Here is a 24,519-nt window from a genome sequence, read left to right on the forward strand (position 1 = left end):
CTCTCCCTTCTGGTAGAGTGAAGTGACATTTGCAATTTTTAATTCCTCCAGAACAACCCCAGAATCAATTGATTCTTGAAATATCATCACTAATGCTTCTACAATCTCTTCAACCATCTCTTTCAGAACCCTGGTGTATATTCCATCTGGTCCAAGTGAGTCATCTACCTTCAGACCAATTTCCCCAAGCACCTTCACCCCAGTAATAGCAACTGCACTCACTTCTGCCCCGCACTCTTGAATCTCTGGCATACTGTTAGTGTCTTCCTCAGTGAAGGCTGATATAAAGTACTTATTCAGTTCATCTGCCATTTCATTGTCCCCCATTGCTACCTCTCCAGTATAACTTTTCTTTCAAACGGTCCAACTCTTACCTTTTTTAAAAAACTATGTATCTGAAGAAACTCTTGGTATCCTGTTTAATATTATTGACTAGCTTACATTTGTACTCCGTATTTACCTTCTTAATGACTTTAGTTCCCTTCTGTCGGTTTTTAAAAGCTTCCCAATCCTCTAACTTCCCACTATTTTATGCACTATTATATGTCCTCTTTGGCTTTTATGTTGGCTTTGACTTCTCATCAGCCAAAGTTGTGCTATCCTGCCTTTAGAATACCTATTTGGGATGTATATATCCTGCATCTTCCAAATTGCTTAAAGAAATTCCAGCCATTGCTGCTCTGCCAACATCTGTGCTAATGGTGCTTTATAGTTAATTTTGCCAGCTCCGTCCTCTCATGTCTCTGTATTTCGTAATACTGATACATCTGACATTAGTTTCTTCTTCTCAAATTGCAGGGTGAATTTGATCATATTCTGATTGCTTTCCCCAGGCGTTCCTCTACCTTCATCTCTCTAATCAATTCCACTTCATTGCACAACGCCCAGTGCAGAATAGCTGATTCCCAATTGGGCTCAACCATGAGCTGCGCCAAAAAGCCATCTCATAGGCACTCTTGAAATTCCCCCTCCTGGAATCCAGCACCAACCTGATTTTCCCCAATCCACCTGCATATTGAAATCCTCCATGACTATAGTACCTTTGCCCTTTTGGCATGCATTCTCCATCTCCAGTTGTCATTTGTACACTAAATTCTTACTGTTTGGGGGTATGTACACAACTCCCATCAGGTAGTTTTTAAAACTCCTGCAGTTCCTTAGCTCTATCCACAATGATTCAACACCTTCTGACTCTATGTCACCCCTTCCTAATGATGATTTAATTTTTTTTTTTAAACCCAGAGGAACATCGCTCCCTCTGCCCATCCTTTCAATATAACGTGCATCCTCAGACATTAAGCAACATCATGCCTCCCAATCTGTAACCGTGCTACAAGTCACCTATCTAATTCTGTATACTGCATGCATTCAAATACAACACCCTCAGTCCCGTATTCACCCTTTCCAATTTTGTCCTCCTTTTACATTGCAACTCATCCTGTTGACTGCAATTTTGCCCATCAGCCTCCCCTTGCTAGGAGTCTCTCTATACATTGCCTCTGCTTGTAAACCAACTACGCCATCCTCAGCCTCATCTCTCCAGTTCTCACCACCCCCCGCCAAATTAGTTTAAACCCTCCCAAACAACTTTAGCAAACTGCTCACAAGGATATCGGTCCCCCTCAAGTTCAGGTGCAACCTGTCCCTTTTGTACAGTCGTACCTTCCCCAGAAGTGATCCCAATGGTCCACAAATGACTGGCCCCTGCACCAGTTCTTCAGCATGCATTCACCTGCCAAATCATCCTGGCATGTGGCACAGGCAGCAATCCAGAGATTAATACAATGGAGATCCTGATTTTCGGCTTTCTACCCAGCTCCCTAAAATGGCTCATCAGGACCTTTTGTATCAATTCTGAAAACAGACCCTTAGTTTTAGACATCTACCCCTTCGTGATTTTGTACTTGTGACAGGAGCTTCCTCAAACAACCACAGACACAGTCTACCCCATTTGAAACTCTCATCCTAACCCAAATGCTCCATCACTGGTGAATCTCCTCCATCTTCTTTAATGAAAAGACACATTTCATATAGGGTGGTGATCAAAAATGCACACTGTATTCCACTGGTGTAAACAATGTTCTATTAACTTGTCCTTGCTCTTATATTCTATGCCCCAGCTAATGAAGGCATGTATCCTGCAAATCACTTGTGATGCAAATCACTTGCAAATCACAAGTCACTTGTGCTGCTGCCTTCAGGATCCTTGAACTTGTACACCAAGGACCTTCTGTTCCTAGTATTACGCATGTCCTACTATTGTTTGTGCACACACACACCAAGCTCCATGTGTATTACTTTGTCACTGTACCAACCAAACAATAGCATCTTATAGACCAAGGCAATCCTCATTGCTCACACCTCATAGTTTGTGCCATCTGCAAATGAAACAATTTTCATATTCATGTCAAAATAGTTTTCATAAATGACATGAATGAAGAAGCAGAAGGGTCAATTAATAATTTTGAAATTGACATGAAGGTGTTGCCGTGGATAGTATAGGTTATCGGAGGTTACGAAGGACTATAAATAGGATGCAGATATGGGGGATGGAGTGAGCGCCATCTGGAAAAATACACTTTGAAAGACTGAATGAGAAGGTAGAGAACAAGGATAAAGGCAGGTTTCATAGCTGTGTTGAGGAAGAGAGATTTGAGCCCAAGTCCATAGATAGTTGCCACACAAATTGATAGGGTAGTTAAGAAGGTGTATTGTGTTCAGTTCTGGTCTATATAGGAAGGATGCTTTACAGAGGGTGTAAAGGAGAATGCTGCCTGCATCTGAGAATTTAAAAAGAGGAAAGGATGAGCAAACCAGGGCTTTTCTCTATGGAGCAAAGGAGGATGAGAAGTGACTTGAAGGTGGTGCATACAATGAGAGTCGTAGACTGAGTGGACAGTCAACACCTTTGTCCCATCATAGCACTGGCCAATACGAAAGGACATCCATATAGATTTAAATTTATCATGCGCAGGTTTAAATACTGTGTTTATTAATGTATATGTATAAACAGTGAAGATCCCAGCACTGATTGGTGTCACACTCTGATCGAATCCTGGTTCAATACCCAGGTTAATTTTCTTGTAACCTGGAAAAGAGGAACCCCCACCTCTAACATTAAGCAGATCTACAACACACTGTTCAGTTTACCTTCAGATCAAGAAAGGGCAGTTGAATATTGACATACCCTGAGGGCTTGTGGTGACCTGGAATAATCCACAATGTCACAACGAAATGAGTATCCCGTGGCCCAGCCAGACATAAGAAACTGTTCATTAGAAAAACAATCAATCAATCATACATTTAAAATGTAATGTTAGTTTCATGTCTATATCTGGTTTGACACCAAGAATTCTTGTGAGGGGAATGCTTTTAACCCATACATAACAAGATACTTTTGGTTCGTGCTCTTCAAGACCAACAAGTATCCACATACCAGGCACAGAATCAAATAAAACACAGAAAGCTACTTAAAAATGCATGGATGCTAGCACCCGAATCTAAATTAATACACAACATTGATGAAGCAGCTTCAGTGTCACTGCTTAAAAGCCTGCAGTATCAAAAATCATCTGGATCATACACCTGCTCTGTAAATGCGTTTAGCTTTTCACATGTAAACTTTTATTAGAATCACCATATCTGTGATAAAGAGTCTTTCACCTGAAATACTAACTGTCGCTTTCTCCCCCACAGATTGTACCTGCACAACATACTGTTTCAAGCATTCTGTATTAAACTACAGAATGTTGCTTCTTTTGACATAATGGCCCAGATATCACTGCATGCTGTTGTCATCCACATTTAACACTCAAGAGCATTTCAAAGTGACTGAACTTGTTGAAATATTCTTGTACAGAAAATGATGACCCATTTGATGTTCCGCAAAGTGAAAAAGTCCCCAGACACAGGCTGACATTGACTGAGTACATAAATAATTTGTAGACGAGTTTAGGAGATGTGTTGCAGACCGAAGTAAGCAAAGGGGGGAAATGTTGGTCTATTAAATTCCAGGATAATGGCAAGGCCAATATCTAATCAATATGATCATATTAATAGTGAGCAGAATCGAATATTGGATGGCAGTGCAATTGCATCCTGTAAACACAGAACCTAGAATTTGAATTAGTGAATAGAAACACTTGAGAGCTTTCTGGGAACAAAGGACAGGAAGCCTCAATCTACTTTCATACATTATGGAAAAACAAGTACATTTAAATCTTATAGAAAAAAATTCAGAAGTTAAAATATAACTTTGAAAATACACTTAATTGCTAATTTGACAAAGTAAATTACAGTCAAATATACTTACTTCATAACACATATACATTGAAAAGATCACCATGGAAAAATTGTATACAATCATAACTTGCTTCAAGTTCAAAGGCTTTCTGTTCTCCATAAATTTTGGTCCAAACACTGTGACAAAGTAGATATAAGCGCCAATGATTATTGTTTGCGGCAGGGGTGAAGACATCATTGGCCAGTCTTCAACTCTGGGATCTACAAAATAAGATCAATTTATTTCAGAAATAGTGAATTTAATATTGGTTTCTCATAATATTTTGGAACTTTTATTGCTCCTAGATTGGTTGATTAATACTTCAGTTTCTGAAGACCTTGTGATCAATACAGATAAGGGGAATACAAACTTGCTGTCAGTACTGGCCTCACTTGTTTTGGAAAATTTGATGCAAAGAACAGCACCTCAATTGACAGCATTCCCTATTTTCCAGTTGTTAAACCAATGCAACAGGGAAAACTCATTAACATCTTACAATACTAGGATTGTTTTGATCAAGTGATTCCCTTCACTGATTAATGGCTGACACCAAGATCAGCAAGATGGTCCAGTGTCAAATGGCCAACAATCTCTCTTAATATCTCATGGTTAGGGAGGGTTTAAACTAATTTTCAAGGGGGGGTGGGACCCGGAGCAATAGAGCAGTGAAAGTAGTGCATGGAGTAAAGCCAGATCTAACATACAGAGAGGCTTTGAGGAAAGAGAAGCAGAATAAAGGGTGTAAAGGTAGGAAGGTAGAAGGGCTAATGTGTGTGTACTTCAATGCAAGAAGCATCAGGAACAAAGGTGATGAACTGAGAGCATTGGATACATACATGGAATTATGATGTAGTGGCCATTACAGAGACTTAGCTGGCACCAGGGCAGGAATGGATTCTCAATATTCCTGGATTTCAGTGCTTTAAAAGGGATCGAGAGGGGGGGAGAAAAGGGGAGGAGGGGTGGCATTACTGGTCAGGGATACTATTACAGCTACAGAAAGGGTGGGTAATGTAACAGGATCCTCCTTTTGAGTCAGTATGGGTGGAAGTCAAGAACAGGAAGGGAGCAGTTACTCTACTGGGGGTATTCTATAGGCCCCCTATTAGCAGCAGAGATACCGAGGAGCAGATTGAGAGGCAGATTTAGGAAAGGTGCAAAAATAACAGGGTTGTTATCACGGGTGATTTTAACTTCCCTAATATTAATTGGCACCTGATTAGTTCCAAGGGTTTAGATGGGGCAGAGTTTGTTAAGTGTGTCCAGGATGGATTCCTGTCACAGTATGTTGACAAGCCGACTAGGAGGAATGCCATATAAGATCTAGTATTAGGTAATGAACCGGGTCAGGTCACAAATCTGTCAGTGGGTGAGCCTCTGGGGGACAGTGATCACCGCTCCCTGACCTTTAGCATTATCATGGAAAAGGATAGAATCAGAGAGGACAGGAAAATTTTAATTGGGGAAGGGCAAATTATGAGGCTAAGGCTAGAACTTGCGGGTGTAAATTGGGATGATGTTTTTGCAGGGTAATGTACTATGGACATGTGGTCGATGTTTAAGGATCTCTTGCAGGAAGTTAGGGATAAATTTGTCCCGGTGAGGAAGATAAAGAATGGTAGGGTAAAGGACCATGGGTGACAAGTGAGGTGGAAAATCTAGTCAGGTGGAAGAAGGCAGCATACATGAGGTTTAGGAAGCAAGAATCAGATGGGTCTATTGAGGAATATAGGGTAGCAAGAAAGGAGCTTAAGAAGGGGCTGAGAAGAGCAAGAAGGGGGCATGAGAAGGCCTTGCCGAGTAGGGTAATGGAAAACCCCAAGGCATTCTTCAAAACTATGTAAAGAACAAAAGGATGACAGGAGTGAAGGTAGGGCCAATTAGAGATAAAAGTAGGAAGATGTGCCTGGAGGCTGTGGAAGTGAGCAAGGTCCTCAATGAATACTTGTCTTCGGTATTCACCAATGAGAGGGAATTTGATGACGGTGAAGACAATATGAGTGAGGTTGATGTTCTGGAGCATGTTGATATTAAGGGAGAGGAGATGTTGGAGTTGTTAAAATCCATCCTAATGTACAAGTCCCTGGGGCCTGATGGAATATTCCCCAGGCTGCTCCACGAGGCGAGGGAAGAGATTGCTGAGCCTCTGGCTAGGATCTTTATGTCCTCGTTGTCCATGGGAATGGTACTGGAGGACTAGAGGGAGGCGAATGTTGTCCCCTTGTTCAAAAAAGGTAGTAGGGATAGTCCGGGTAATTATAGACCAGTGAGCCTTACGTCTGTGGTGGGAAAGCTGTTGGAAAAGATTCTTAGAGATAGGATCTATGGGCATTTAGAGAATCATGGTCTGATCAGGGACAGTCAGCCTGGCTTTGTGAAGGGCAGATTGTGGCTAACAAGCCTGATAGAGTTCTTTGAGGAGGTGACCAGGCATACAGATGAGGGTAGTGCAATGGATGTGATCTACATGGATTTTAGTAAGGCATTTGACAAGGTTCCACACGGTAGGCTTATTCAGAAAGTCAGAAGGCATGGGATCCAGGGAAGTTTGGCCAGGTGGATTCAGAATTGGTTTGCCTGCAGAAGGTAGAGGGTCGTGGTGGAGAGAGTACATTCAGATTGGAGGGTTGTGACTAGTGGTGTCCCACAAGGATCTGTTCTGGGACCTCTACTTTTCATGATTTTTATTAACGACCTGGATGAGGGGGTAGAAGGGTGGGTTGGCAAGTTTGCAGACAACACAAAGGTTGGTGGTGTTGTAGATAGTGCAGATGATTGTCGAAGATTACAGAGAGACATTGATAGGATGCAGAAGTGGGCTGAGAAGTGGCAGATGGAGTTCAACCCAGAGAAGTGTGAGGTGGTACACTTTGGAAGGACAAACTCCAAGGCAGAGTACAAAGTAAATGGCAGGATACTTGGTAGTGTGGAGAAGCAGAGGGATCTGGGGGTACACGTCCACGGATCCCTGAAAGTTGCCTCACAGGTAGATAGGGTAGTTAAGAAAACTTATGGGGTGATAGCTTTCATAAGTCGAGGGATAGAGTTTAAGAGACGTGATGTAATGATGCAGCTCTATAAAACTCTGGTTAGGCCACATTTGGAGTACTGTGTCCAGTTCTGGTCGCCTCACTATAGGAAGGATGTGGAAGCATTGGAAAGGGTACAGAGGAGATTTACCAGGATGCTGCCTGGTTTAGAGAGTATGGATTATGATCAGAGATTAAGGGAGCTAGGGCTTTACTCTTTGGAGAGGAGCAGGATGAGAGGAGACATGATAGAGGTGTACAAGATATTAAGAGGAATAGATAGAGTGGACAACCAGCACCTCTTCCCCCAGGGCACCACTGCTCAGTACAAGAGGAAATGGCTTTAAGGTAAGGGGAGGGAAGTTCAAGGGGGATATTAGAGGAAGGTTTTTCACTCAGAGAGTGGTTGGTACGTGGAATGCACTGCTTGAGTCAGTGGTGGAGGCAGATACACTAGTGAAATTTAAGAGACTACTAGACAGGTATATGGAGGAATTTAAGGTGGGGGGGTTATATGGGAGGCAGGGTTTGAGGGTCGGCACAACATTGCGGGCCGAAGGGCCTGTAATAGACAATAGGTGCAGGAGTAGGCCATTCGGCCCTTCTAGCCAGCACCGCCATTCACTGTGATCATGGCTGATCATACACAATCAGTACCCCGTTCCTGCCCTCTCCCCATATCCCTTGACCCCGTTATCTATAAGAGCTCTATCTAACTCTCTCTTGAATGCATCCAGAGACTTGGCCTCCACTGCCTGTAATGTGCTGTACTATTCTACGTTCCAAAGTAAACTTCATGAAATCTCCTGAGAAAATTGTGCAAGTTGTCCACGTACAAAGTAATACATAACCACTAGACTTGAACCAATCTTGGGGAAACTACAGCAAATTATGAGAATACTTCAATTTTGCAAGACTACTTGATCACCTTTTTAAAAAGGATAAGAATTTCATGGACACAACATCTAAAGGTCATGCAAGATCTGAAACAATAACATTCGCAATTTTACAGTACTTCTTAAATCAACCAAGTCACCTGCATCTTTGATCCATTCATCATATAAAAGCACCGCTCTAGATGTTAATTCTTGGAAAGACATTTTCAGCAATACTCAGTTTTTCAGTCCTGCAAATAATATACAAGTTTTGAGCATATTTATACACATTTGAGCAAGGATGAGGCAAGAGAAAGAATGAATTAAACATTAAAGACTGGAGCCCCACAGAACGCAGTAAAGCACTAATAATCCAGGACTTGGACATTATTCCAATTTAATACCACAAAACATTTTGAATTCTTTTTAAATTAAGAGATTGGAGTCAAAATCCCTTTTGGCCCTTCAATTCAGCTTGCCCATGCTAACCAAGTTGCCCAACTACCGTAGATTCCGGATTTTAAGCCGCTACTTTTTTCCCACATTTTGAACAGCTTTGAACTTTGCGGCCTTTAAAACGGAGCGGCTAATACATGATTTTTTTCATGCCACCTCGTAAACATTTTGCCTCATAACAGTAGACCAATAAAATTGATGAGTAGTTCACAGAGGTCCAATGAAATTGTACGATAAATCAAGCGCACTTTCACAATTAAATTATTGTAAATCAGTCATTTGTACTCACCCTCATCAACATGGAAAACACTCGAAGCATTGTGCTGCCTTATGGCAGTTATTTAGTTTATAATATTTTCGCTTAGTAATTCATTTTCTAGTTAAAGTTAGAAGAGTTTTAACTATATTTGTTTTCTGTACTACATCGCGGGATGCTATGACGTCACACCCGGTTTCGCGGTGTCTTGTGGGAAAACGCCGTTTGCGAATAAACGGAAAGGTGGGGGTCGAGCGGCGGAGCGAAACGCTGCTTTTAAGTTAAAGGCGATCAATAACTTTTCCTGGTAGGCTGCAGTATATATATTTTTTACCAGTCGTTAGGAGATATTGGAATGTTGTTCAGTAAAGAAGTATACGCAACGTATATTTAAAAGTAGCCGCGTTACGGGCACGGTTCGAAAAAAAAGCATTTGCAATATGTATTTGTTTTTGTTACCATATGGATTTAATTAAAAGTTAAAAAATCCTCACGTGTAATATCTTTCTGTGTAAATATCTCATATTACAACGTGGGACACCTGCGGCCGAAAATCCGGTGCGGCCTAAAATCCGGTGCGGCCTTTACAATTAAAAAATTGATTTTATTTCTAAAATTAGAGCCAGCGGCTTTTAATCAGGTGCGCTCTGTAGTCCGGAATCTACGGTAAGTCAGTCTTAAGTGCCTGCATTTGCTTGCATCCCTCCAAAGCTTTTCTACCCATAAACCTGCCCAGATGTTTTTTCAACATTGTTATTGAACTTGCTGCTACAGCTTCCTCTGGCAGCTCATTCCACATGAAGAATACCAATTAAATCACAAAGCTTTAACCGCTTCACCCAGGATTATGCCAATTTCTTACTTCTGACTCCCTAAGAAATTAGTTTGAAGATATACTTAACTTACCAGAAAGAGGGCATTACAATATTAAAAACAAACAATGTACCAAGTTGATTGCTACCTCTTGGAAAAACAAGTCAGATGTGTCACATAGGATACCTCCCCAAAAACTATGCCAGTTTTGACTAACTGCAGTTACTGCCCCTTTAGAACATTTTTATCTAATGACTTAAAATGCTACTGAATTAAGACTCATGGGCCAGTAATTACCTGATTCATCACATTTGCAGCCCTCCAGCCATTTGACACCTTACATGTTGCTAACAAAGAAAGTAAAAAACTGTCAAGGCTCAAACTTTTCTTCGCCTCCTGCAGTGAACTGTGATATATTCATCCAACATGGTCTGCAAAGATATCTAATACCTCTTACTAAATGAGAACAGATTCCTCAGAAGAATTTCACCACTTCATATTCCATTGGTTGGAATCCAGCAGTGAAGAATATTGATAAAGTGCAAACACGAGGAAATCTGCAGATGCTTGAATTGATAAATTTGCTGGCTGCAGTCTGTTGCAATTTACACGTGGATCCACCTGTCTTGACCTCACTAGCTTTTATGGAAGTAAATGTTGGCAGTTTGCTATGGACAAGTTGACATTTCCATCCCAACTAGACTTGGCTCACTGTCTAAAGGTTCAGAACTGTAGAATTGATATTGAGGAAGATACTGGGTCCTAATGAAGTAAGAAATGGATATTGACTAAATGGTCACATTCTATCAAATTACCCATATTATACAGTTCAGCTACTTGAGTGCAAGTTAGAAGAAAATTTAAAACAGGGCAATAGATCAACACTAATATTCAATTTCAAGCATAATTCATTTAAAAGTGAACTAAAATTGACAAATTCTGTAGATGGTGTCAATAAGATTAACAAAAATTGCAATTACAAAGATTACAATACAATTGTTGCAATTACAACAACTAGTGGGGAAGGAAGTATGAAGATGAAATTAACAAAGAGGTCGGCAACTTGAACGGCTTGTCAAGCCTCATATCACAGCCAGCCTCCCTTCATTACTGGATCCTCTAGTTTGCTTATCGTCCCAACCGCTCTATGGAGGACGCAATATCCATTACACTGCACACAGTTCTCTCTCACTTGGACAATAAAGACACTTATACCAGAATTCTGTACATTGATTTCAGTTCAGCGTTCAATACCATCATCCCGCAGAGACTAGTAGAGAAACTGTTGCTGCTTGGCCTTAACACTGCCATGTGTCGCTGGATTCTGGATTTCTTGACAGAGAGACCACAGTCAGTCCGTGTTGGCAGGAACATCTCTGACTCCATCACACTGAGCACTGGATCCCCACAAGGCTGTGTGCTCAGCCCACTGCTAACACATGACTGTGCAGCCAGATTCAAGGAGAACCTGATCATTAAATTTGCTGATGATACCACAGTGGTGGGGCTCATCAGCAAAAATGATGAAACAATGTACAGGGAGGAGATCAAACACCGAGAGAGCTGGTGCAGTGACAACAACTTGATGCTTAATGTCACCAAAACCAAGGATATGATCGTCAATTTTAGACGGTCTCAGCCTAAGCACACACCCCTCAGCATCAGTGGCTCCACAGTGGAGAGAGTGGAAAACGTCAAGTTCCTTGGGGTGCAGATCTCAGAAAATCTCACCTGGTCCAGGAACACCACTGGGATTGTGAAACGGGCCCAGCAAAGATTGCACTTTCTGAGGAAACTTAAACAAGCATCACTCACCACTAACATCTTAACTACATTCTAGAGGCGTGGTTGAGTGTGTGCTGACTTTTTGAATCACAACCTGGTACTCCAGCTGCAGTGCTGCTGACAAAAAAGCCTTGCAGAGGGTGGTTAGGGGAGCAGAGAAGGTTATTGGGGTCTCCCTACCTTCTGTCCAAGACCTCTTTCAGAGTCGATGCCTCCAGAAGACACGGTACATCATTAAAGACCCCTCACACCCTCTCCATGAACTGTTTATTCTGCCATCAGGCAAATGTTACAGGAGCATCAAAACTAAAACCACAAGGCTACTAAACAGCTTCCTCCCACAGGCAGTCAGACTGCTAAATAGCTGCTCCACCTGACTCTGCTTTGGACACTTTTAACTTGCACTGGACACTTATAACTTGATTTTAACCGACATGTGGCTGTTGTGTTTTACTATTTATTGTTGTGTTTACTATTTATTATTGCATTTGTTATGTTATGATTGCACTTGCCGCTGGGAAACGCTGTCTCATTCTGCCCTGCACAGCTGATGTATGGTTGAAATGACAATAAAGTTTTTGAATCTTGAATCTTGGTTATCTCACCATATAGAGAACATAATTACATTAGAAAGGATGCAGAAAAGACTCAGAAGACTTGTCTGGATTGGAAGCTTGAGTTATCAACAGAGATTCGGTAGGCTAGCATCTTCACTCCTTTTTTGTTGCTATTTCGATTGGGGCGGGCTGCTCATAATGAAAGAGTGCTAGATTGAACTAAATTCAACTGAACTAAATATGCCTGGACTATTTCAATTTTGTGTTTCATATTTTGTTTTTCCATTCTTTTTTGTAGTTAGCACAGTTATTTTTGCATGTGGGGGTGGGGGGAGAGGAGGTTTCTTTTCTTTGAACAAGTTCCATGGCTTTTCTGTTTCCCGGTTGTCTGTGGAAGACAAATCTTAGGGTGTACACTGCATGCATACGTTCAATGTTTACAGGTGACTTAGAGGTATAAAAATATTGAGTAGATAACAAGACTGTTGCTTATGGTAAGCATGACTAAACTAGGAGTCATAAATTTAAATTGAGGAAGGAAGTTTGAAGGAGATCCAAGGGGTAAAATTTTCATACAGATTATCTACAAAGGTCTGTCAGAGGAGGTGATGGAATAACACCACATCTTGGACAGGAAATTGAATGAGCAAGGTATTAGAATAAATGCTGGAAAGTGGGATGAGTATAAACATGGACACAGTGGGCCAAAGGGCCTGTTTCTATAGTATATGACTATGACAATTCACAGCTTGACATGCTGCCAATATTTATTAGAGATGTAGATTAGGAACATATTTCAATTATAGACCGGTTAGCCTGATGTCAGTGGTGGGAAAGATGCTGGAGTCAATTATAAAAGAGGAAATTACGACACATTTGGATAGCAGTAGAAGGATCAGTCGGAGTCAACATGGATTTATGAAGGGAAAATCATGCTTGACTAATCTTCTGGAGTTTTTGAGGATGTAACTATGAAAATGGACAAGGGAGAGCCAGTGGATGTAGTGTACCTGGACTTCCAGAAAGCTTTTGATAAAGTCCCACATAGGAGATCAGTGGGCAAAATTAGGGCACATGGTATTGAGGGCAGAGTACTGACATGGATTGAAAATTGGCTGGCTGACAGGAAACAAAGTAGTGATTAACGGGTCCCTTTCAGAATGGCAGGCTGTGACCAGTGGGGTACCGCAAGGTTCGGTGCTGGGACCGCAGCTGTTTACAATATACATTAATGATTTAGATGAAGGGATTAAAAGTAACATTAGCAAATGTGCTGATGACACAAAGCTGGGTGGCAGTGTGAAATGTCAGGAGGATGTTATGAGAATGCAGGGCGACTTGGACAGGTTGGGTGAGTGGGCAAATGTATGGCAGATGCAGTTTAATGTGGATAAATGTGAGGTTATCCACTTTGGTGGCAAGAACAGGAAGGCAGATTACTATCTAAATGGAGTCAAGTTAGGAAAAGGGGAAGTACAACGAGATCTAGGTGTTCTTGTACACCAGTCAATGAAAGCAAGCATGCAGGTACAGCAGGTAGTGAAGAAAGCTAATGTCATGCTGGCTTTTACAACAAGAGGAATTGAGTATAGGAGTAAAGAGGTCCTTCTGCAGCTGTACAGGGCCCTGGTGAGACCCCACCTGGAGTATTGTGTGCAGTTTTGGTCTCCAAATTTGAGGAAGGACATTCTTGCTATTGAGGGAGTGCAGCGTAGGTTCACAAGGTTAATTCCCGGAATGGCGGGACTGTCATATGTTGAAAGATTGGAGTGACTGGGCTTGTATACACTGGAATTTAGAAGGATGAGAGGGGATCTGATTGAAACATATAAGATTATTAAGGGATTGGACACACTGGAGGCAGGAAGCATGTTCCCGCTGATGGGCGAGTCCAGAACTAGAGGCCACAGTTTAAGAATAAGGGGTAGGCCATTTAGAACTGAGATGCGGAAAAACTTTTTCATCCAGAGAGTGGTGGATATGTGGAATGCTCTGCCCCAGAAGGCAGTGGAGGGCCAAGTCTCTGGATGCATTCAAGAGAGAGTTAGATAGAGCTCTTATAGAGAGCGGGGTCAAGGGATATGGGGAGAGGGCAGGAACGGGGTACTGATTGTGTATGATCAGCCATGATCACAGTGAATGCCGGTGCTGGCTAGAAGGGCTGAATAGCCTACTCCTGCACCTACTGTCTATTGTCAATACTCTCTTTGGTGCAGCATTGTAAAGCGTCTCTCTAGTCAACGATTAACTTCAAACGATTAGATAGCATCATCTATTAAGAAATTGTAAATTTATTCTGTAATGTGCCATGATAGGATTTGAACTCAAATTCCCACCTTGTTTAATTACATTTCTGCATCTCCAGTCTGTTAATTATTATCCCTTTGCATGTCAGAAGTTGGCATAATTCAGGTTTGAAAGGTCAAATCATCATGATTCAAACAATATTTATGACATATTGATTATCAAGACTGATAATTAATGCACAGAAACTGCAAGACAACAGGGACCACAAATCAGAGGGAATCGTTTAAAAGGTTTTGAAAAAAAGTATTTTAAACAGATGCGAATGTTCTTCCAAGAACTTAATTCCATTTGAACACAAATCCCTCCAAATCTTCACAAATACTGGCATGGCATGGATACCTGATACACTTAAAACAAGTCTTTCAGCATTCTTAAGTATTGAAGTTGTAAATGAATAATATGGAATGTGAAGGATTTAACTCCCCTTCCCCCACACTAAATACAATTGTTTTGTATGAGGATTATATACAGGCTGTGATAAACATCTAACCAATACATTGTGTGTGTGAAAAAAATTCCACCACCTCCTCCTTCCGCACTTCAAATTGATAAGGATCAAGGTGTTTTGTGGCAAAAGGACACAGTGGTTTCTTAAAAACAAGTCTATGCTAAAATCAAAGCCTGAAACCAAAAAACCAAAAAACCAGAAGTTAGAAATAAAAGCCCTATCCAGCTACAACGGAATGGATGATTAGAAAAATAGAAAACCTACAGCACAATACAGGCCCTTTGGCCCACAAAGTTCTGTGGAACATGTCCCTACCTTAGAAATACCTAGGCTTTACCCATAGCCCTCTATTTTTCTAAGCTCCACGTAGCCATCCAGGAGTCTCTTAAAAGACCCTATCATTTCCGCCTCCACCGCCGCCAGCCCATTCCACGCACTCACCACTCTCTGCAGAAAAAAGTTATTCCTGGCATCCCCTCTGTACCTATTTCCAAGCACCTTAAAACTATGCCTTTTTGTGCTTGCCATTTCAGCCCTGGGGGAAAAGCCTCTGACTACCCACATGATCAATGCCTCTCATCATATTATACACCTCTATCAGGTCAACTCTCATCCTACGTCGCTCCAAGGCAAAAAGGCCAAGTTCACTCAACCTATACTCATAAGGCGCGCTCCCCAATCCAGGCAACATCCTTGTAAATCTCCTCTGCACCCTTTCTATGGTTTCCACATCCTTCCTGTAGTGAGGCAACCAGAACTGAGCACAGTACTCCAAGCGGAGTCTGACCAGAGTCCTATATAGCTGTAACATTACCTCTCAGCTCTTAAACTCAATCCCATGATTGATGAAGGCCAATGTACCATCCACCTTCTTAACCACAGAGTCAACCTGCGTAGCAGCTTTGAGTGTCCGGGACTCAGACCCCAAGATCCCTCTGATCCTCCACACTGCCAAGAGTCTTACCATTAATATTGTATTCTGCCATCATATTTGACCGACCAAAATGAATCACTTCACACTTATCTGGGTTGAAATCCATCTGCCACTTCTCAGCCCAGTTTTGCACCTATCAATGTCCCGTTGTAACCTCTGACAGCCTTCCATACTATCCACAAGACCTGCAACCTTTGACTGACACACACACACACCCCCCCCCCAAAGATTAGGGGTTCCAAAACAGATCCCTGATGCACACCACTGGTCACTGGCCTCCATGCAGAATATGACCCGTCTACAACCACTCTTTGCCTTCTGTGGGCAAGCTGGATCCACAAAGCAAGGTCCCCTTGCATCCCATGTTTTCTTACTTTCTCGATAAGCTTTGCATGGGGTACCTTATCAAATGCCTTGCTGAAATCCATATACACTACATGTATGGCTCTACCTTCATCAATGTGTTTAGTCACATTGTGGCGACCCACTTTCTATGCAGGCGAACCGGCTCACAAATAGCCCACGCGCGGGGAGAGACTTTGGTAATGCACCTCTGACGTCATTTCGACCCAGAGAGGGCGGGAACTAGGGATTAAAAGCCAGCGCTGCGAAGTTTGAATAAGCTCGTCTCGAAACGACTCACCGACTGCGTGTCATTGTCTCTAGCTCTGTATGTAGTACATTGCTACATTGGTGACCCCGACGGCTTCATCTGTTCATGCAGTTTCGCTAAAACTGTCAACTTTCTGGACGCTGCGACCACGTGTGTGGTTTAGCCAAGCAGAAGCCCAGTTCCAGATTCAGCAGATATCCTCTGATTCCACGCGTTACTATTACGTGGTGAGCTCCCTTGACCAAGAGATGGCTGACAGGTTGCGGATTTCATACAGTCGCCCCCGGAAGAAGGCAAATATGAAATGTTCAAAGCACTGTTCATTGGGACATTTGGCCTCTCACGGCGTGAGCGAGGTGCCCACCTGCTTCAGCTGGACAGTTTGGGAGACAGGCCGTCGTCAGCATTAAGGAACGAGATGCTGGCCCTGGCTGACAGACACAAGCCTTGCCTCATGTTTGAGCAAGCGTTCCTGGAGCAACTGCCCGGGGACATACATCTGCTGCTGGCCGACACAGATTTCAGTAACCCCCGGAAGGTGGCGGCCCGGGCAGACGTGCTGTGGAAAGCCAAGAGGGAGAGCGTGGCGTCCGTTGGTCAGATTACCAAGCCACGCGCCCAACAGCAGATCAGACCAGACCAGGCCTGGCAGGAGAGTGCACACAACACAGAGGCAGGAGTGAGGAGGCCAGTGAACAGTGGTGTTTCTACCACCAGCAGTGGGGCACAGAAGCCCGCCGTTGTCGCCTGCCCTGCAAGGGCCAGGGCCAGCAGCCGCTAATGACTATGGCGGCTGGCCACCAGGACAGCCTCTTGTACGCCTGGGACAAACAGTCGGGACACCACTTATTGTCGACACCAGAGCAGAAATCAGCGTCTTACCCCTGACGGGGTACGACACCCACAACAGGAAGCCAGGGCCCACCCTGAGGGCCGCAAACGGCAGCACGATACGGACCTTTAGCACCCGCACAGTGCAGCTGCAGTTCGGCGCCAGCTGGTTCACGTGGGACTTCACTCTGGCCGCAGTGGCCCAACCACTCCTGGGGGTGGACTTCTTGCGAGCTCACAGCCTGCTGGTCGACTTGCAAGGGTAAAGACTGGTACATGCCGAGACTTTCCAGACGTTCTCCCTGGGTGAAGCCAAGTTGCTGGCCCCACACTTGGACTCCATCACGCTGTCGATCAATGAATTCACCAGAATCCTGGCGGACTTTCCAACGATTCTGGCACCGCAGTTCACGGCAGCCATGCCCAGACACGGAGTACAGCACCACATCCCAACCCAGGGACCACCCCTCCATGCCCACGCATGAAGGCTCCCCCAGAAAAGCTCCATCTGGCGAAGGAGGAGTTCAAGAGGATGGAGGAATTAGGGATCGTACAGAGGTCCGACAGCCCATGGGCCTCCTCCCTGCACATGGTGTCCAAAGCAGCTAGGGGCAACATCCTCATAGCCAGCAGTAGTCGTCAGGAGCATCTGTCCCACCTCTGCCAGCTCTACTCCCGCCTGAGTGATTTCGGCCTCACGATCAACCCGGCCAAATGCCAGTTCGGTCTCAACACCATCGACTTCCTGGGCCACAGGATTACCAAAGATGGGGCAACACCTCTGCTCGCTAAGGTAGACGCGATCTGCCACTTTGCCTGGCCCAACACGGTCAAAGGCCTGCAGGAGTTCGTTGGTATGGTGAACTTCTACCACCGTTTCCTCCCCTCAGCAGCCCGTGTCATGCGCCCTTTGTACACCCTGATGTCGGGTAAAGGCAAGGACATTACTTGGGGCGATGAGGCCGCAGCCGCTTTCGTTAAAGCCAAGGAAGCCTTGGCAGATGCCGCGATGCTGGTGCACCCCAGAACGGATGTTCCGACCGCCCTCACGGTGGACGCATCCGACACAGCAGTCGGTGGGGTGCTGGAGCAGCTCATCGAGGGGCGCTGGCAACCCTTGGCGTTCTTCAGCAAGCACCTACGACCACCCGAACTCAAGTACAGTGCCTTTGACCGGGAGCTGTTGGCACTGTATCTGGCAATCTGGCATTTCAGGTACTTCTCAGAAGGCAGACTGTTCACCGCGTTCACGGGCCACAAACCATTGACCTTCGTGTTCACGAAGGAGTCCGATCCCTGGTCAGCTCGCCAGCAGCAACTTCTGTCCTACATCTCCGAGTACACGATGGACATCCAGCATGTCTCGGGAAAGGACAACGTCGTGGCGGACGCACGCTCCAGACCAGCTGTCCAGGCACTGTCCCTGGGGGTGGACTATGCAGCACTGGCGGAGGCGCAGCAGGCAGACGATGAGATGCCCAGCTACAGGACCGCAGTCTCGGGTTTGCAGCTGCAAGACTTTCTTGTAGGTCCAGGTGAGAGGACCCTCCTGTGCGACATGGCTACCGGCCAACCTCGCCCCGTTGTCCCGGCAGCCTGGAGGCGGTGAGTTTTCAACTCCATACACGGTTTGGCGCACCCATCTATCAGGACAACCGTCCGGCTGGGCTCCAGCAAGTTTGCGTGGTATGGACTTCGCAAACAGGTCAGCGAAAGGGCCAGAACGTGTGCGCAGTGCCAGACAGCCAAGGTGCAGTGGCACACTAAAGCCCCGCCGCAGCAGTTCGTACCCACCCACTGGAGGTTCGACCACATTCATGTGGATATCGTGGGCCCCCTACCAGTGTCCCGAGGAGCGCGGTACCTCCTAACTATGGTAGACCGGTTCACGAGGTGACCAGAGGCGGTCCCGCTCACCGACACATCTGCCGATTCCTGCGCCCGAGCGCTGATCGCAACCTGGGTAGCACGCTTCGGGGTACCGGCCCACATTACCTCCGACAGAGGCGTCCAGTTCACCTCCAGCCTGTGGTCGGCTGTGGCCAGCTTGTTGGGAACGCAGCTACACCACACAACTGCCTACCACCCACAGTCGAACGGACTGGTGGAACGCTTCCACCGTCACTTATAGTTGGCTCTCAAGGCCCACCTGAGAGGTCCTAACTGGGTGGACGAGCTTCCCTGGGTCCTGCTTGGAATTCGCACAGCGCCCAAAGAGGATCTGCTCGCCTCGTCGGCCGAGTTGGTGTATGGTGCACCCCTGGTCGTCCCAGGAGAGTTCATACTAGCCGCAAGGGGGCAAGAGGAAGAACCCGCAGCAGTCCTGGACAGACTACGCGAAAGGCTCGGCAACCTGGCCCCCGTACCAACTTCACAGCATGGACGGACCCCGACCCATGTACCCAAAGACCTGCAGAACTGTAAGTTTGTGTTTGTATGAAGGGGCACACACTGGGCGCCGCTACAGCGGCCGTACGAGGGACCGTTCAAGGTGCTCAGGAACAACGGGTCCACGTACGTTCTGGACATTGGGGGGAGAGAGGAGGTTTTCACAGTGGACCGACTCAAACCAGCCCATGTGGACTTGGCACAGCCGGTCGAGGTTCAGGCACTGCGGCGCAGAGGCAGACCTGCCAAACAGAGACTGATCCAGACTGTGGACATTGGTGGGGTGTATCGCTGGTTCTGGGGGGGGGGGTTATGTGGCGACCCACTTTCTGCGCAGGCAAACCGGCTCACAAATAGCCCGCACGCAGGGAGAGACTTTGGTAATGCACCTCTGACGTCATTTCCACCCGGAGAGGGTGGGAACTAGGGATTAAAAGCCAGCTCCGCGAAGTTTGAATAAACTAGTCTTGAAACGACTTACCGACTGCGTGTCGTTGTCTCTAGCTCTGTATGTAGTACATCGCTACAACATCCTCAAAAAATTCAAGCAGGCTCGTAAGGCACGAACTGCCTTTGACAAAGCCAGGCTGACCATTCCCAATCATATTATACCTCTCCAAATGTTCATAAATCCTGCCTCTCAAGATCTCCTACCAACCACTGATCTATAATCACTGGTCTATGATTTCCTGGGCTATCCCTAACTCCCTTTCTTGAATAAGGGAACAATATCCACAACCCTCCAATCCTCTGGAACCTCTCCTGTCCTCATTGATGATGCAAAGATCATTGCCAGAGGCTCAGCAATCTCCTCCCTCACTTCCCACAGTAGCCTGGGATACATCCCAACCGGTCCCGGTGACTTATCCATCTTGATGCTTTCTAAAAGCTTCAGCACATCCTCTTCCTTAATATCTACATACTCAAGCTTTTCAGTCTACTGCAACTCTTATCCTCTTGCTCTTTACATACTTACAGAAAGCCTTGGTTTCCCTTAATCCTGTCTGCCAATGCCTTCTCACAGACCCTTCTGGTTCTCTTAATTTCATTCTTAAACTCCTTCCTGCTAGCCTTATAATATTCTAGATTCCTATCATTACCTAGTGTTTTTTTTCCTTTTCGAAACCTTTCGTAAACTTTTGTTTCGTGAAAGAAACAAAATACAGGAAACATGCCGAGTTACCACAAAGGCACACCCGTCAATCAGGGTTTTCTCATCAGTGAGAAACACTTTGCTACTTTAACCTAGACCTGATCTCTTCTTGATGACCATCTTACACCTCTACTTGAGGAGCTTTCTGCACACAATCAATGAATGGAATATTCAACTCCATCTATTGATGTGCTCTAAAGAATTAGAAACGTATTTTGCCAAAACAAGATCAAAGTGTCCTTGTGTAGTACCTACAACTAAACAATGTTCACAGTGAATTTCTGTAAAATAAGCCACTGTACATTAATGTCAGGATTTCTGACTGCTCCCATTAAGGGTGAATGGTTCATTCAACCTTTTGCACTTGTGTCCTGACGAAGGGTCTCGGCCTGAAACATCAACAGCGCTTCTCCCTGTAGATGCTGCCTGGCCTGCTGTGTTCTACCAGCGTTTTGTGTATTTTGCAGTTGTGTACCAGTTTTGAGGAAAGTCTCCACCTGGACAATGAAATCTTTGCTCTTCCATCTGAATGACCAGTTTAAAAATATTCCATTTATTTCTCCCACCCACCTTGGAAGTGGATAATTTCCTATTTTCTAATAATCATTGTCATGCATCAGGTTTTAGCCTGGCAAGTGCAGGAGAAGCAATTAAAAAGAGAAAAGGGACTCAGTACTGTCTAAACTAAGGAGTGGACATCTGTCAGAAAACAAGTATTGCAGATCAAATTCTATTCTTCCAAGTCTGTCCTACATGGAGAGATGGAATGTGCTGATGAGCTAGGCATGGGAATATTTTCTTCCACCATGTCAATCATCAACTTAAGGAATTTATCTGCAATTACACCATCTAAATAGTAATTAAATTGTAATAGCATCAGGCAGCTTACAAAAGCTCATTCCTCAGAAGTACACCCAGAAGTAAATTTTTTTGATTAAAATATGATATCGTGTTTTAATTCTGCAACATACAGAAAAAATGTATGGATGTATGTCAAAAAAGTGTATGTCAGAAAGGTGAAAAACCAAAATAACTGAAATGATTAACAAACAATTGAAAATCTGCCAATGCTGGAAATCCGAGTAACACACACAAAATGCTGGAGGAACTCGGCAGGCCAGGCAGCATCCATGAGAGAAAAAGAACAACAGTCGACGCGGTCGAGTCCCGCCGAAGGGTTTCAGCCTGAAACATCAACTGTTCCCCCCACCACCCCAAATAGATGCTGCCTGGCCTGCTGAGTTCCTCCAGCAATTTGTGTATTTAATTGAATTAATAGTTTCCAAAAAGTGAAACACAATAAATAGGTCAACGATGTTTACACTCCAGGCTATTATTTTATATTTTAAAGTATACATTTCTGACCAAGCAACCTTATAACATTAATTTCAGAATAAATAAAGTTTTATCTTATTAAACAATCAAATAAGATTTTGTCCATAAAACTTTGAATTTGAAATATTTAACATGTGCTTAAGGAGCAAAACTGAATGGTGACCAAATGTCAAAAGAAACCAGATTATGGTGATAACTAAAATACAGCAAGTATTGAATATCAGATTACTAAACTTGATTCATAATTCAAGATAAATTAACTAAATACTAAAATTGATGATTCAAGGAAAGTAGTATAAAGAGTTTTAAGCATGCATTATGTAATTTAAAAAACACCAAAGAATGAGAGGCAGTTTGACTTTTTCTGAAAATCTCAATTCAATAACAAAGGCAGGTCAATTTAATGAGGGATCTTTATCCTGAAGAGACTGAAACCAGATTTCCTAAATGCAAGAAAAGTAGTGAACCCATATGGATGAAGATCATATTAGATTTGCTTTCAAACAAACAACTTAAAAGATACAAGTACATTAATTCTGTGTAAACCATTATAGGAAACCTGGGGCCAAAACACTTTCAAACAGAATAACAATATGAAAACAGTGACTTGAAAGTGTGAAAAAAAATCCCAAAGCGGAATTCTTGGGAAAACTGAAGAACAGTTCAAATAAATCTTGTTCCTCTCGAAGGAAAGCTGGGAAACAAATGACAGATTCAAAAATGTTGTATCTACTTTCAAGCTGAAGGTCAGAAACACCACACCAACAACAAACCACAAGACATAGGAGCAGCATTAGGCCATTCAGCCCATCGAGTCTATTCTGCCATATCCCTTGATGTTCTGACCAATCAGGACTCGATCAACTTCCGCTTTGAATATACCCATGGACTTCGCCTCCACCGCAGTCTGTGGCAGAGCATTCCACAGATTCACTTATCTCTGGCTAAAAAAAATTCCTCCTTACTTCTACTCTAAAAGGTCACTCCTCAATTTTGAGGCTGTACCACCACCTGAGGAAACATCCTCTCCACATCCACCTTATCTCGTCCTTTCAATATTCAATAGGTTTCAAAGAGATCCCCATGCATTCTTCTAGATTCCAGTAAGTACAAGCCCAAAGCTACCAAGGGCACCTCATGTTAATCCCTTCATTACTGAAATCATCCTCTTAAAACTCCTCTGGACTCTCTCCAATGAGAACACACTCTGAGATATGGGGCTCAAAACTGTTAACAATATTCTAAGTGCAGCCTGACTCGTGTCTTATAAAGCCTCAGCATTATCTCCTTGCTTTTCTATTCCCCTTGAAATAAATGCCAACATTGCATTTGCCTTCTTTGCCACAGGCTCAACCTGTAATTCTTTTCTTTTCAAATCTTTTTATTATTATTATATTATTCAAAAATAACACAAGTACATCGAAGTAACAACACTTACAATGCCTCAGGGAAAAAAAGAAATTATCTTAAAGATTGAAAATTTTGTGAATAAAAAAACCCTACTAAGCAAAAATGTGGGGGGGAGAAACCTATTAATACAACCCTGGAGCCATGTGTCATACAAAAAGCTTCTAAAAATAAACATCAAACCTCCAGCATGAAAGAAAAATATATCAAAAAATTTACAATTAGATTGTGGAGAAGATCTATCAATTAGCTCAAATGGTAATAGCGAGCAAATGAGCCCCATCTTTTCTCAAAATCAAATAAAGGTTCGACTTCTAATTTTCTCCAAACTAAGACATAGCATCACTTGAGAGAACCATTGTGACAAAGTAGGAGCTGATATATCCTTCCACTTCAACAAAATAGCCCTCCTAGCTATCAATGTAACAAGTGCAATAACATGTTGGTCAGACACAGAAATAACATGGATATTTTGAGGAATTATTCCAAAAAGCGTAGTCAATTTATTAGGTTGTACGTTAATTCTGAGTGCTTTAGAAATTGTCGAGAAGACTGACTTCCAGAACTGTTGCAGTATAGAACATGACCAGAACATTATGTGTCAATGTAGCTACCTCAGTTTTACATCTATCACAATAACTGTCAACATTGGGAAATATTTTAGAGAGTCTCTCCTTCGTCAAATGGTAAAGATGTACAATTTTAAATTGAATCATTGAATGACTAGCACAGATCGAAGGAGAGTTAACCAGCTTCAAAATCCGTATCCAGTCCTCCCATATAAAAGTCAAATTGAGTTCCTTTTCCCAATCCTGTTTAATCTTAAATAAAAGACTATCCTATTGTAATAATAAATTATAAATTCTTCCAATAGAACCCTTCATCAAAGGGTTCATACTCAAAAGTATCTAACAGGTCAGCCTCCAATATGCAAGGAAAATTACTTAAATATTTTTGTAAAAAATGTCTAACTTGAAGGTATTGTAAAAAGTGTGAAGATGAGAGAGAATATTTATTGACTAATTGTTCAAAAGACATCAATCTGCCTTC

The 24,519-nt window shown here is 43.5% G+C and overlaps 1 protein-coding gene across 3 annotated transcripts in view; it reads right to left on the reverse strand.

Moving 5' to 3' along the window:
* The window catches only part of elovl7a (ELOVL fatty acid elongase 7a), a 60,852-nt gene that overhangs the window by 12,370 nt on the left and 23,963 nt on the right, over nucleotides 1-24,519 (reverse strand). For all 3 annotated transcript variants that reach the window (XM_073064494.1, XM_073064492.1, XM_073064493.1), the window contains exons 2-4: nucleotides 8,348-8,437; nucleotides 4,313-4,503; nucleotides 3,188-3,268 (exon numbers count right to left, since the gene is read on the reverse strand). In XM_073064494.1, the coding sequence (XP_072920595.1) occupies nucleotides 3,188-3,268; nucleotides 4,313-4,503; nucleotides 8,348-8,411 (336 nt within the window). In that variant the 5' untranslated portion in view covers nucleotides 8,412-8,437. The remainder of the gene's footprint in view (nucleotides 1-3,187; nucleotides 3,269-4,312; nucleotides 4,504-8,347; nucleotides 8,438-24,519) is intronic.

The sequence above is a fragment of the Hemitrygon akajei genome, chromosome 13, assembly GCF_048418815.1.
Source record: "Hemitrygon akajei chromosome 13, sHemAka1.3, whole genome shotgun sequence".
In the NCBI taxonomy this organism is placed as follows: Eukaryota; Metazoa; Chordata; class Chondrichthyes; order Myliobatiformes; family Dasyatidae; genus Hemitrygon; species Hemitrygon akajei.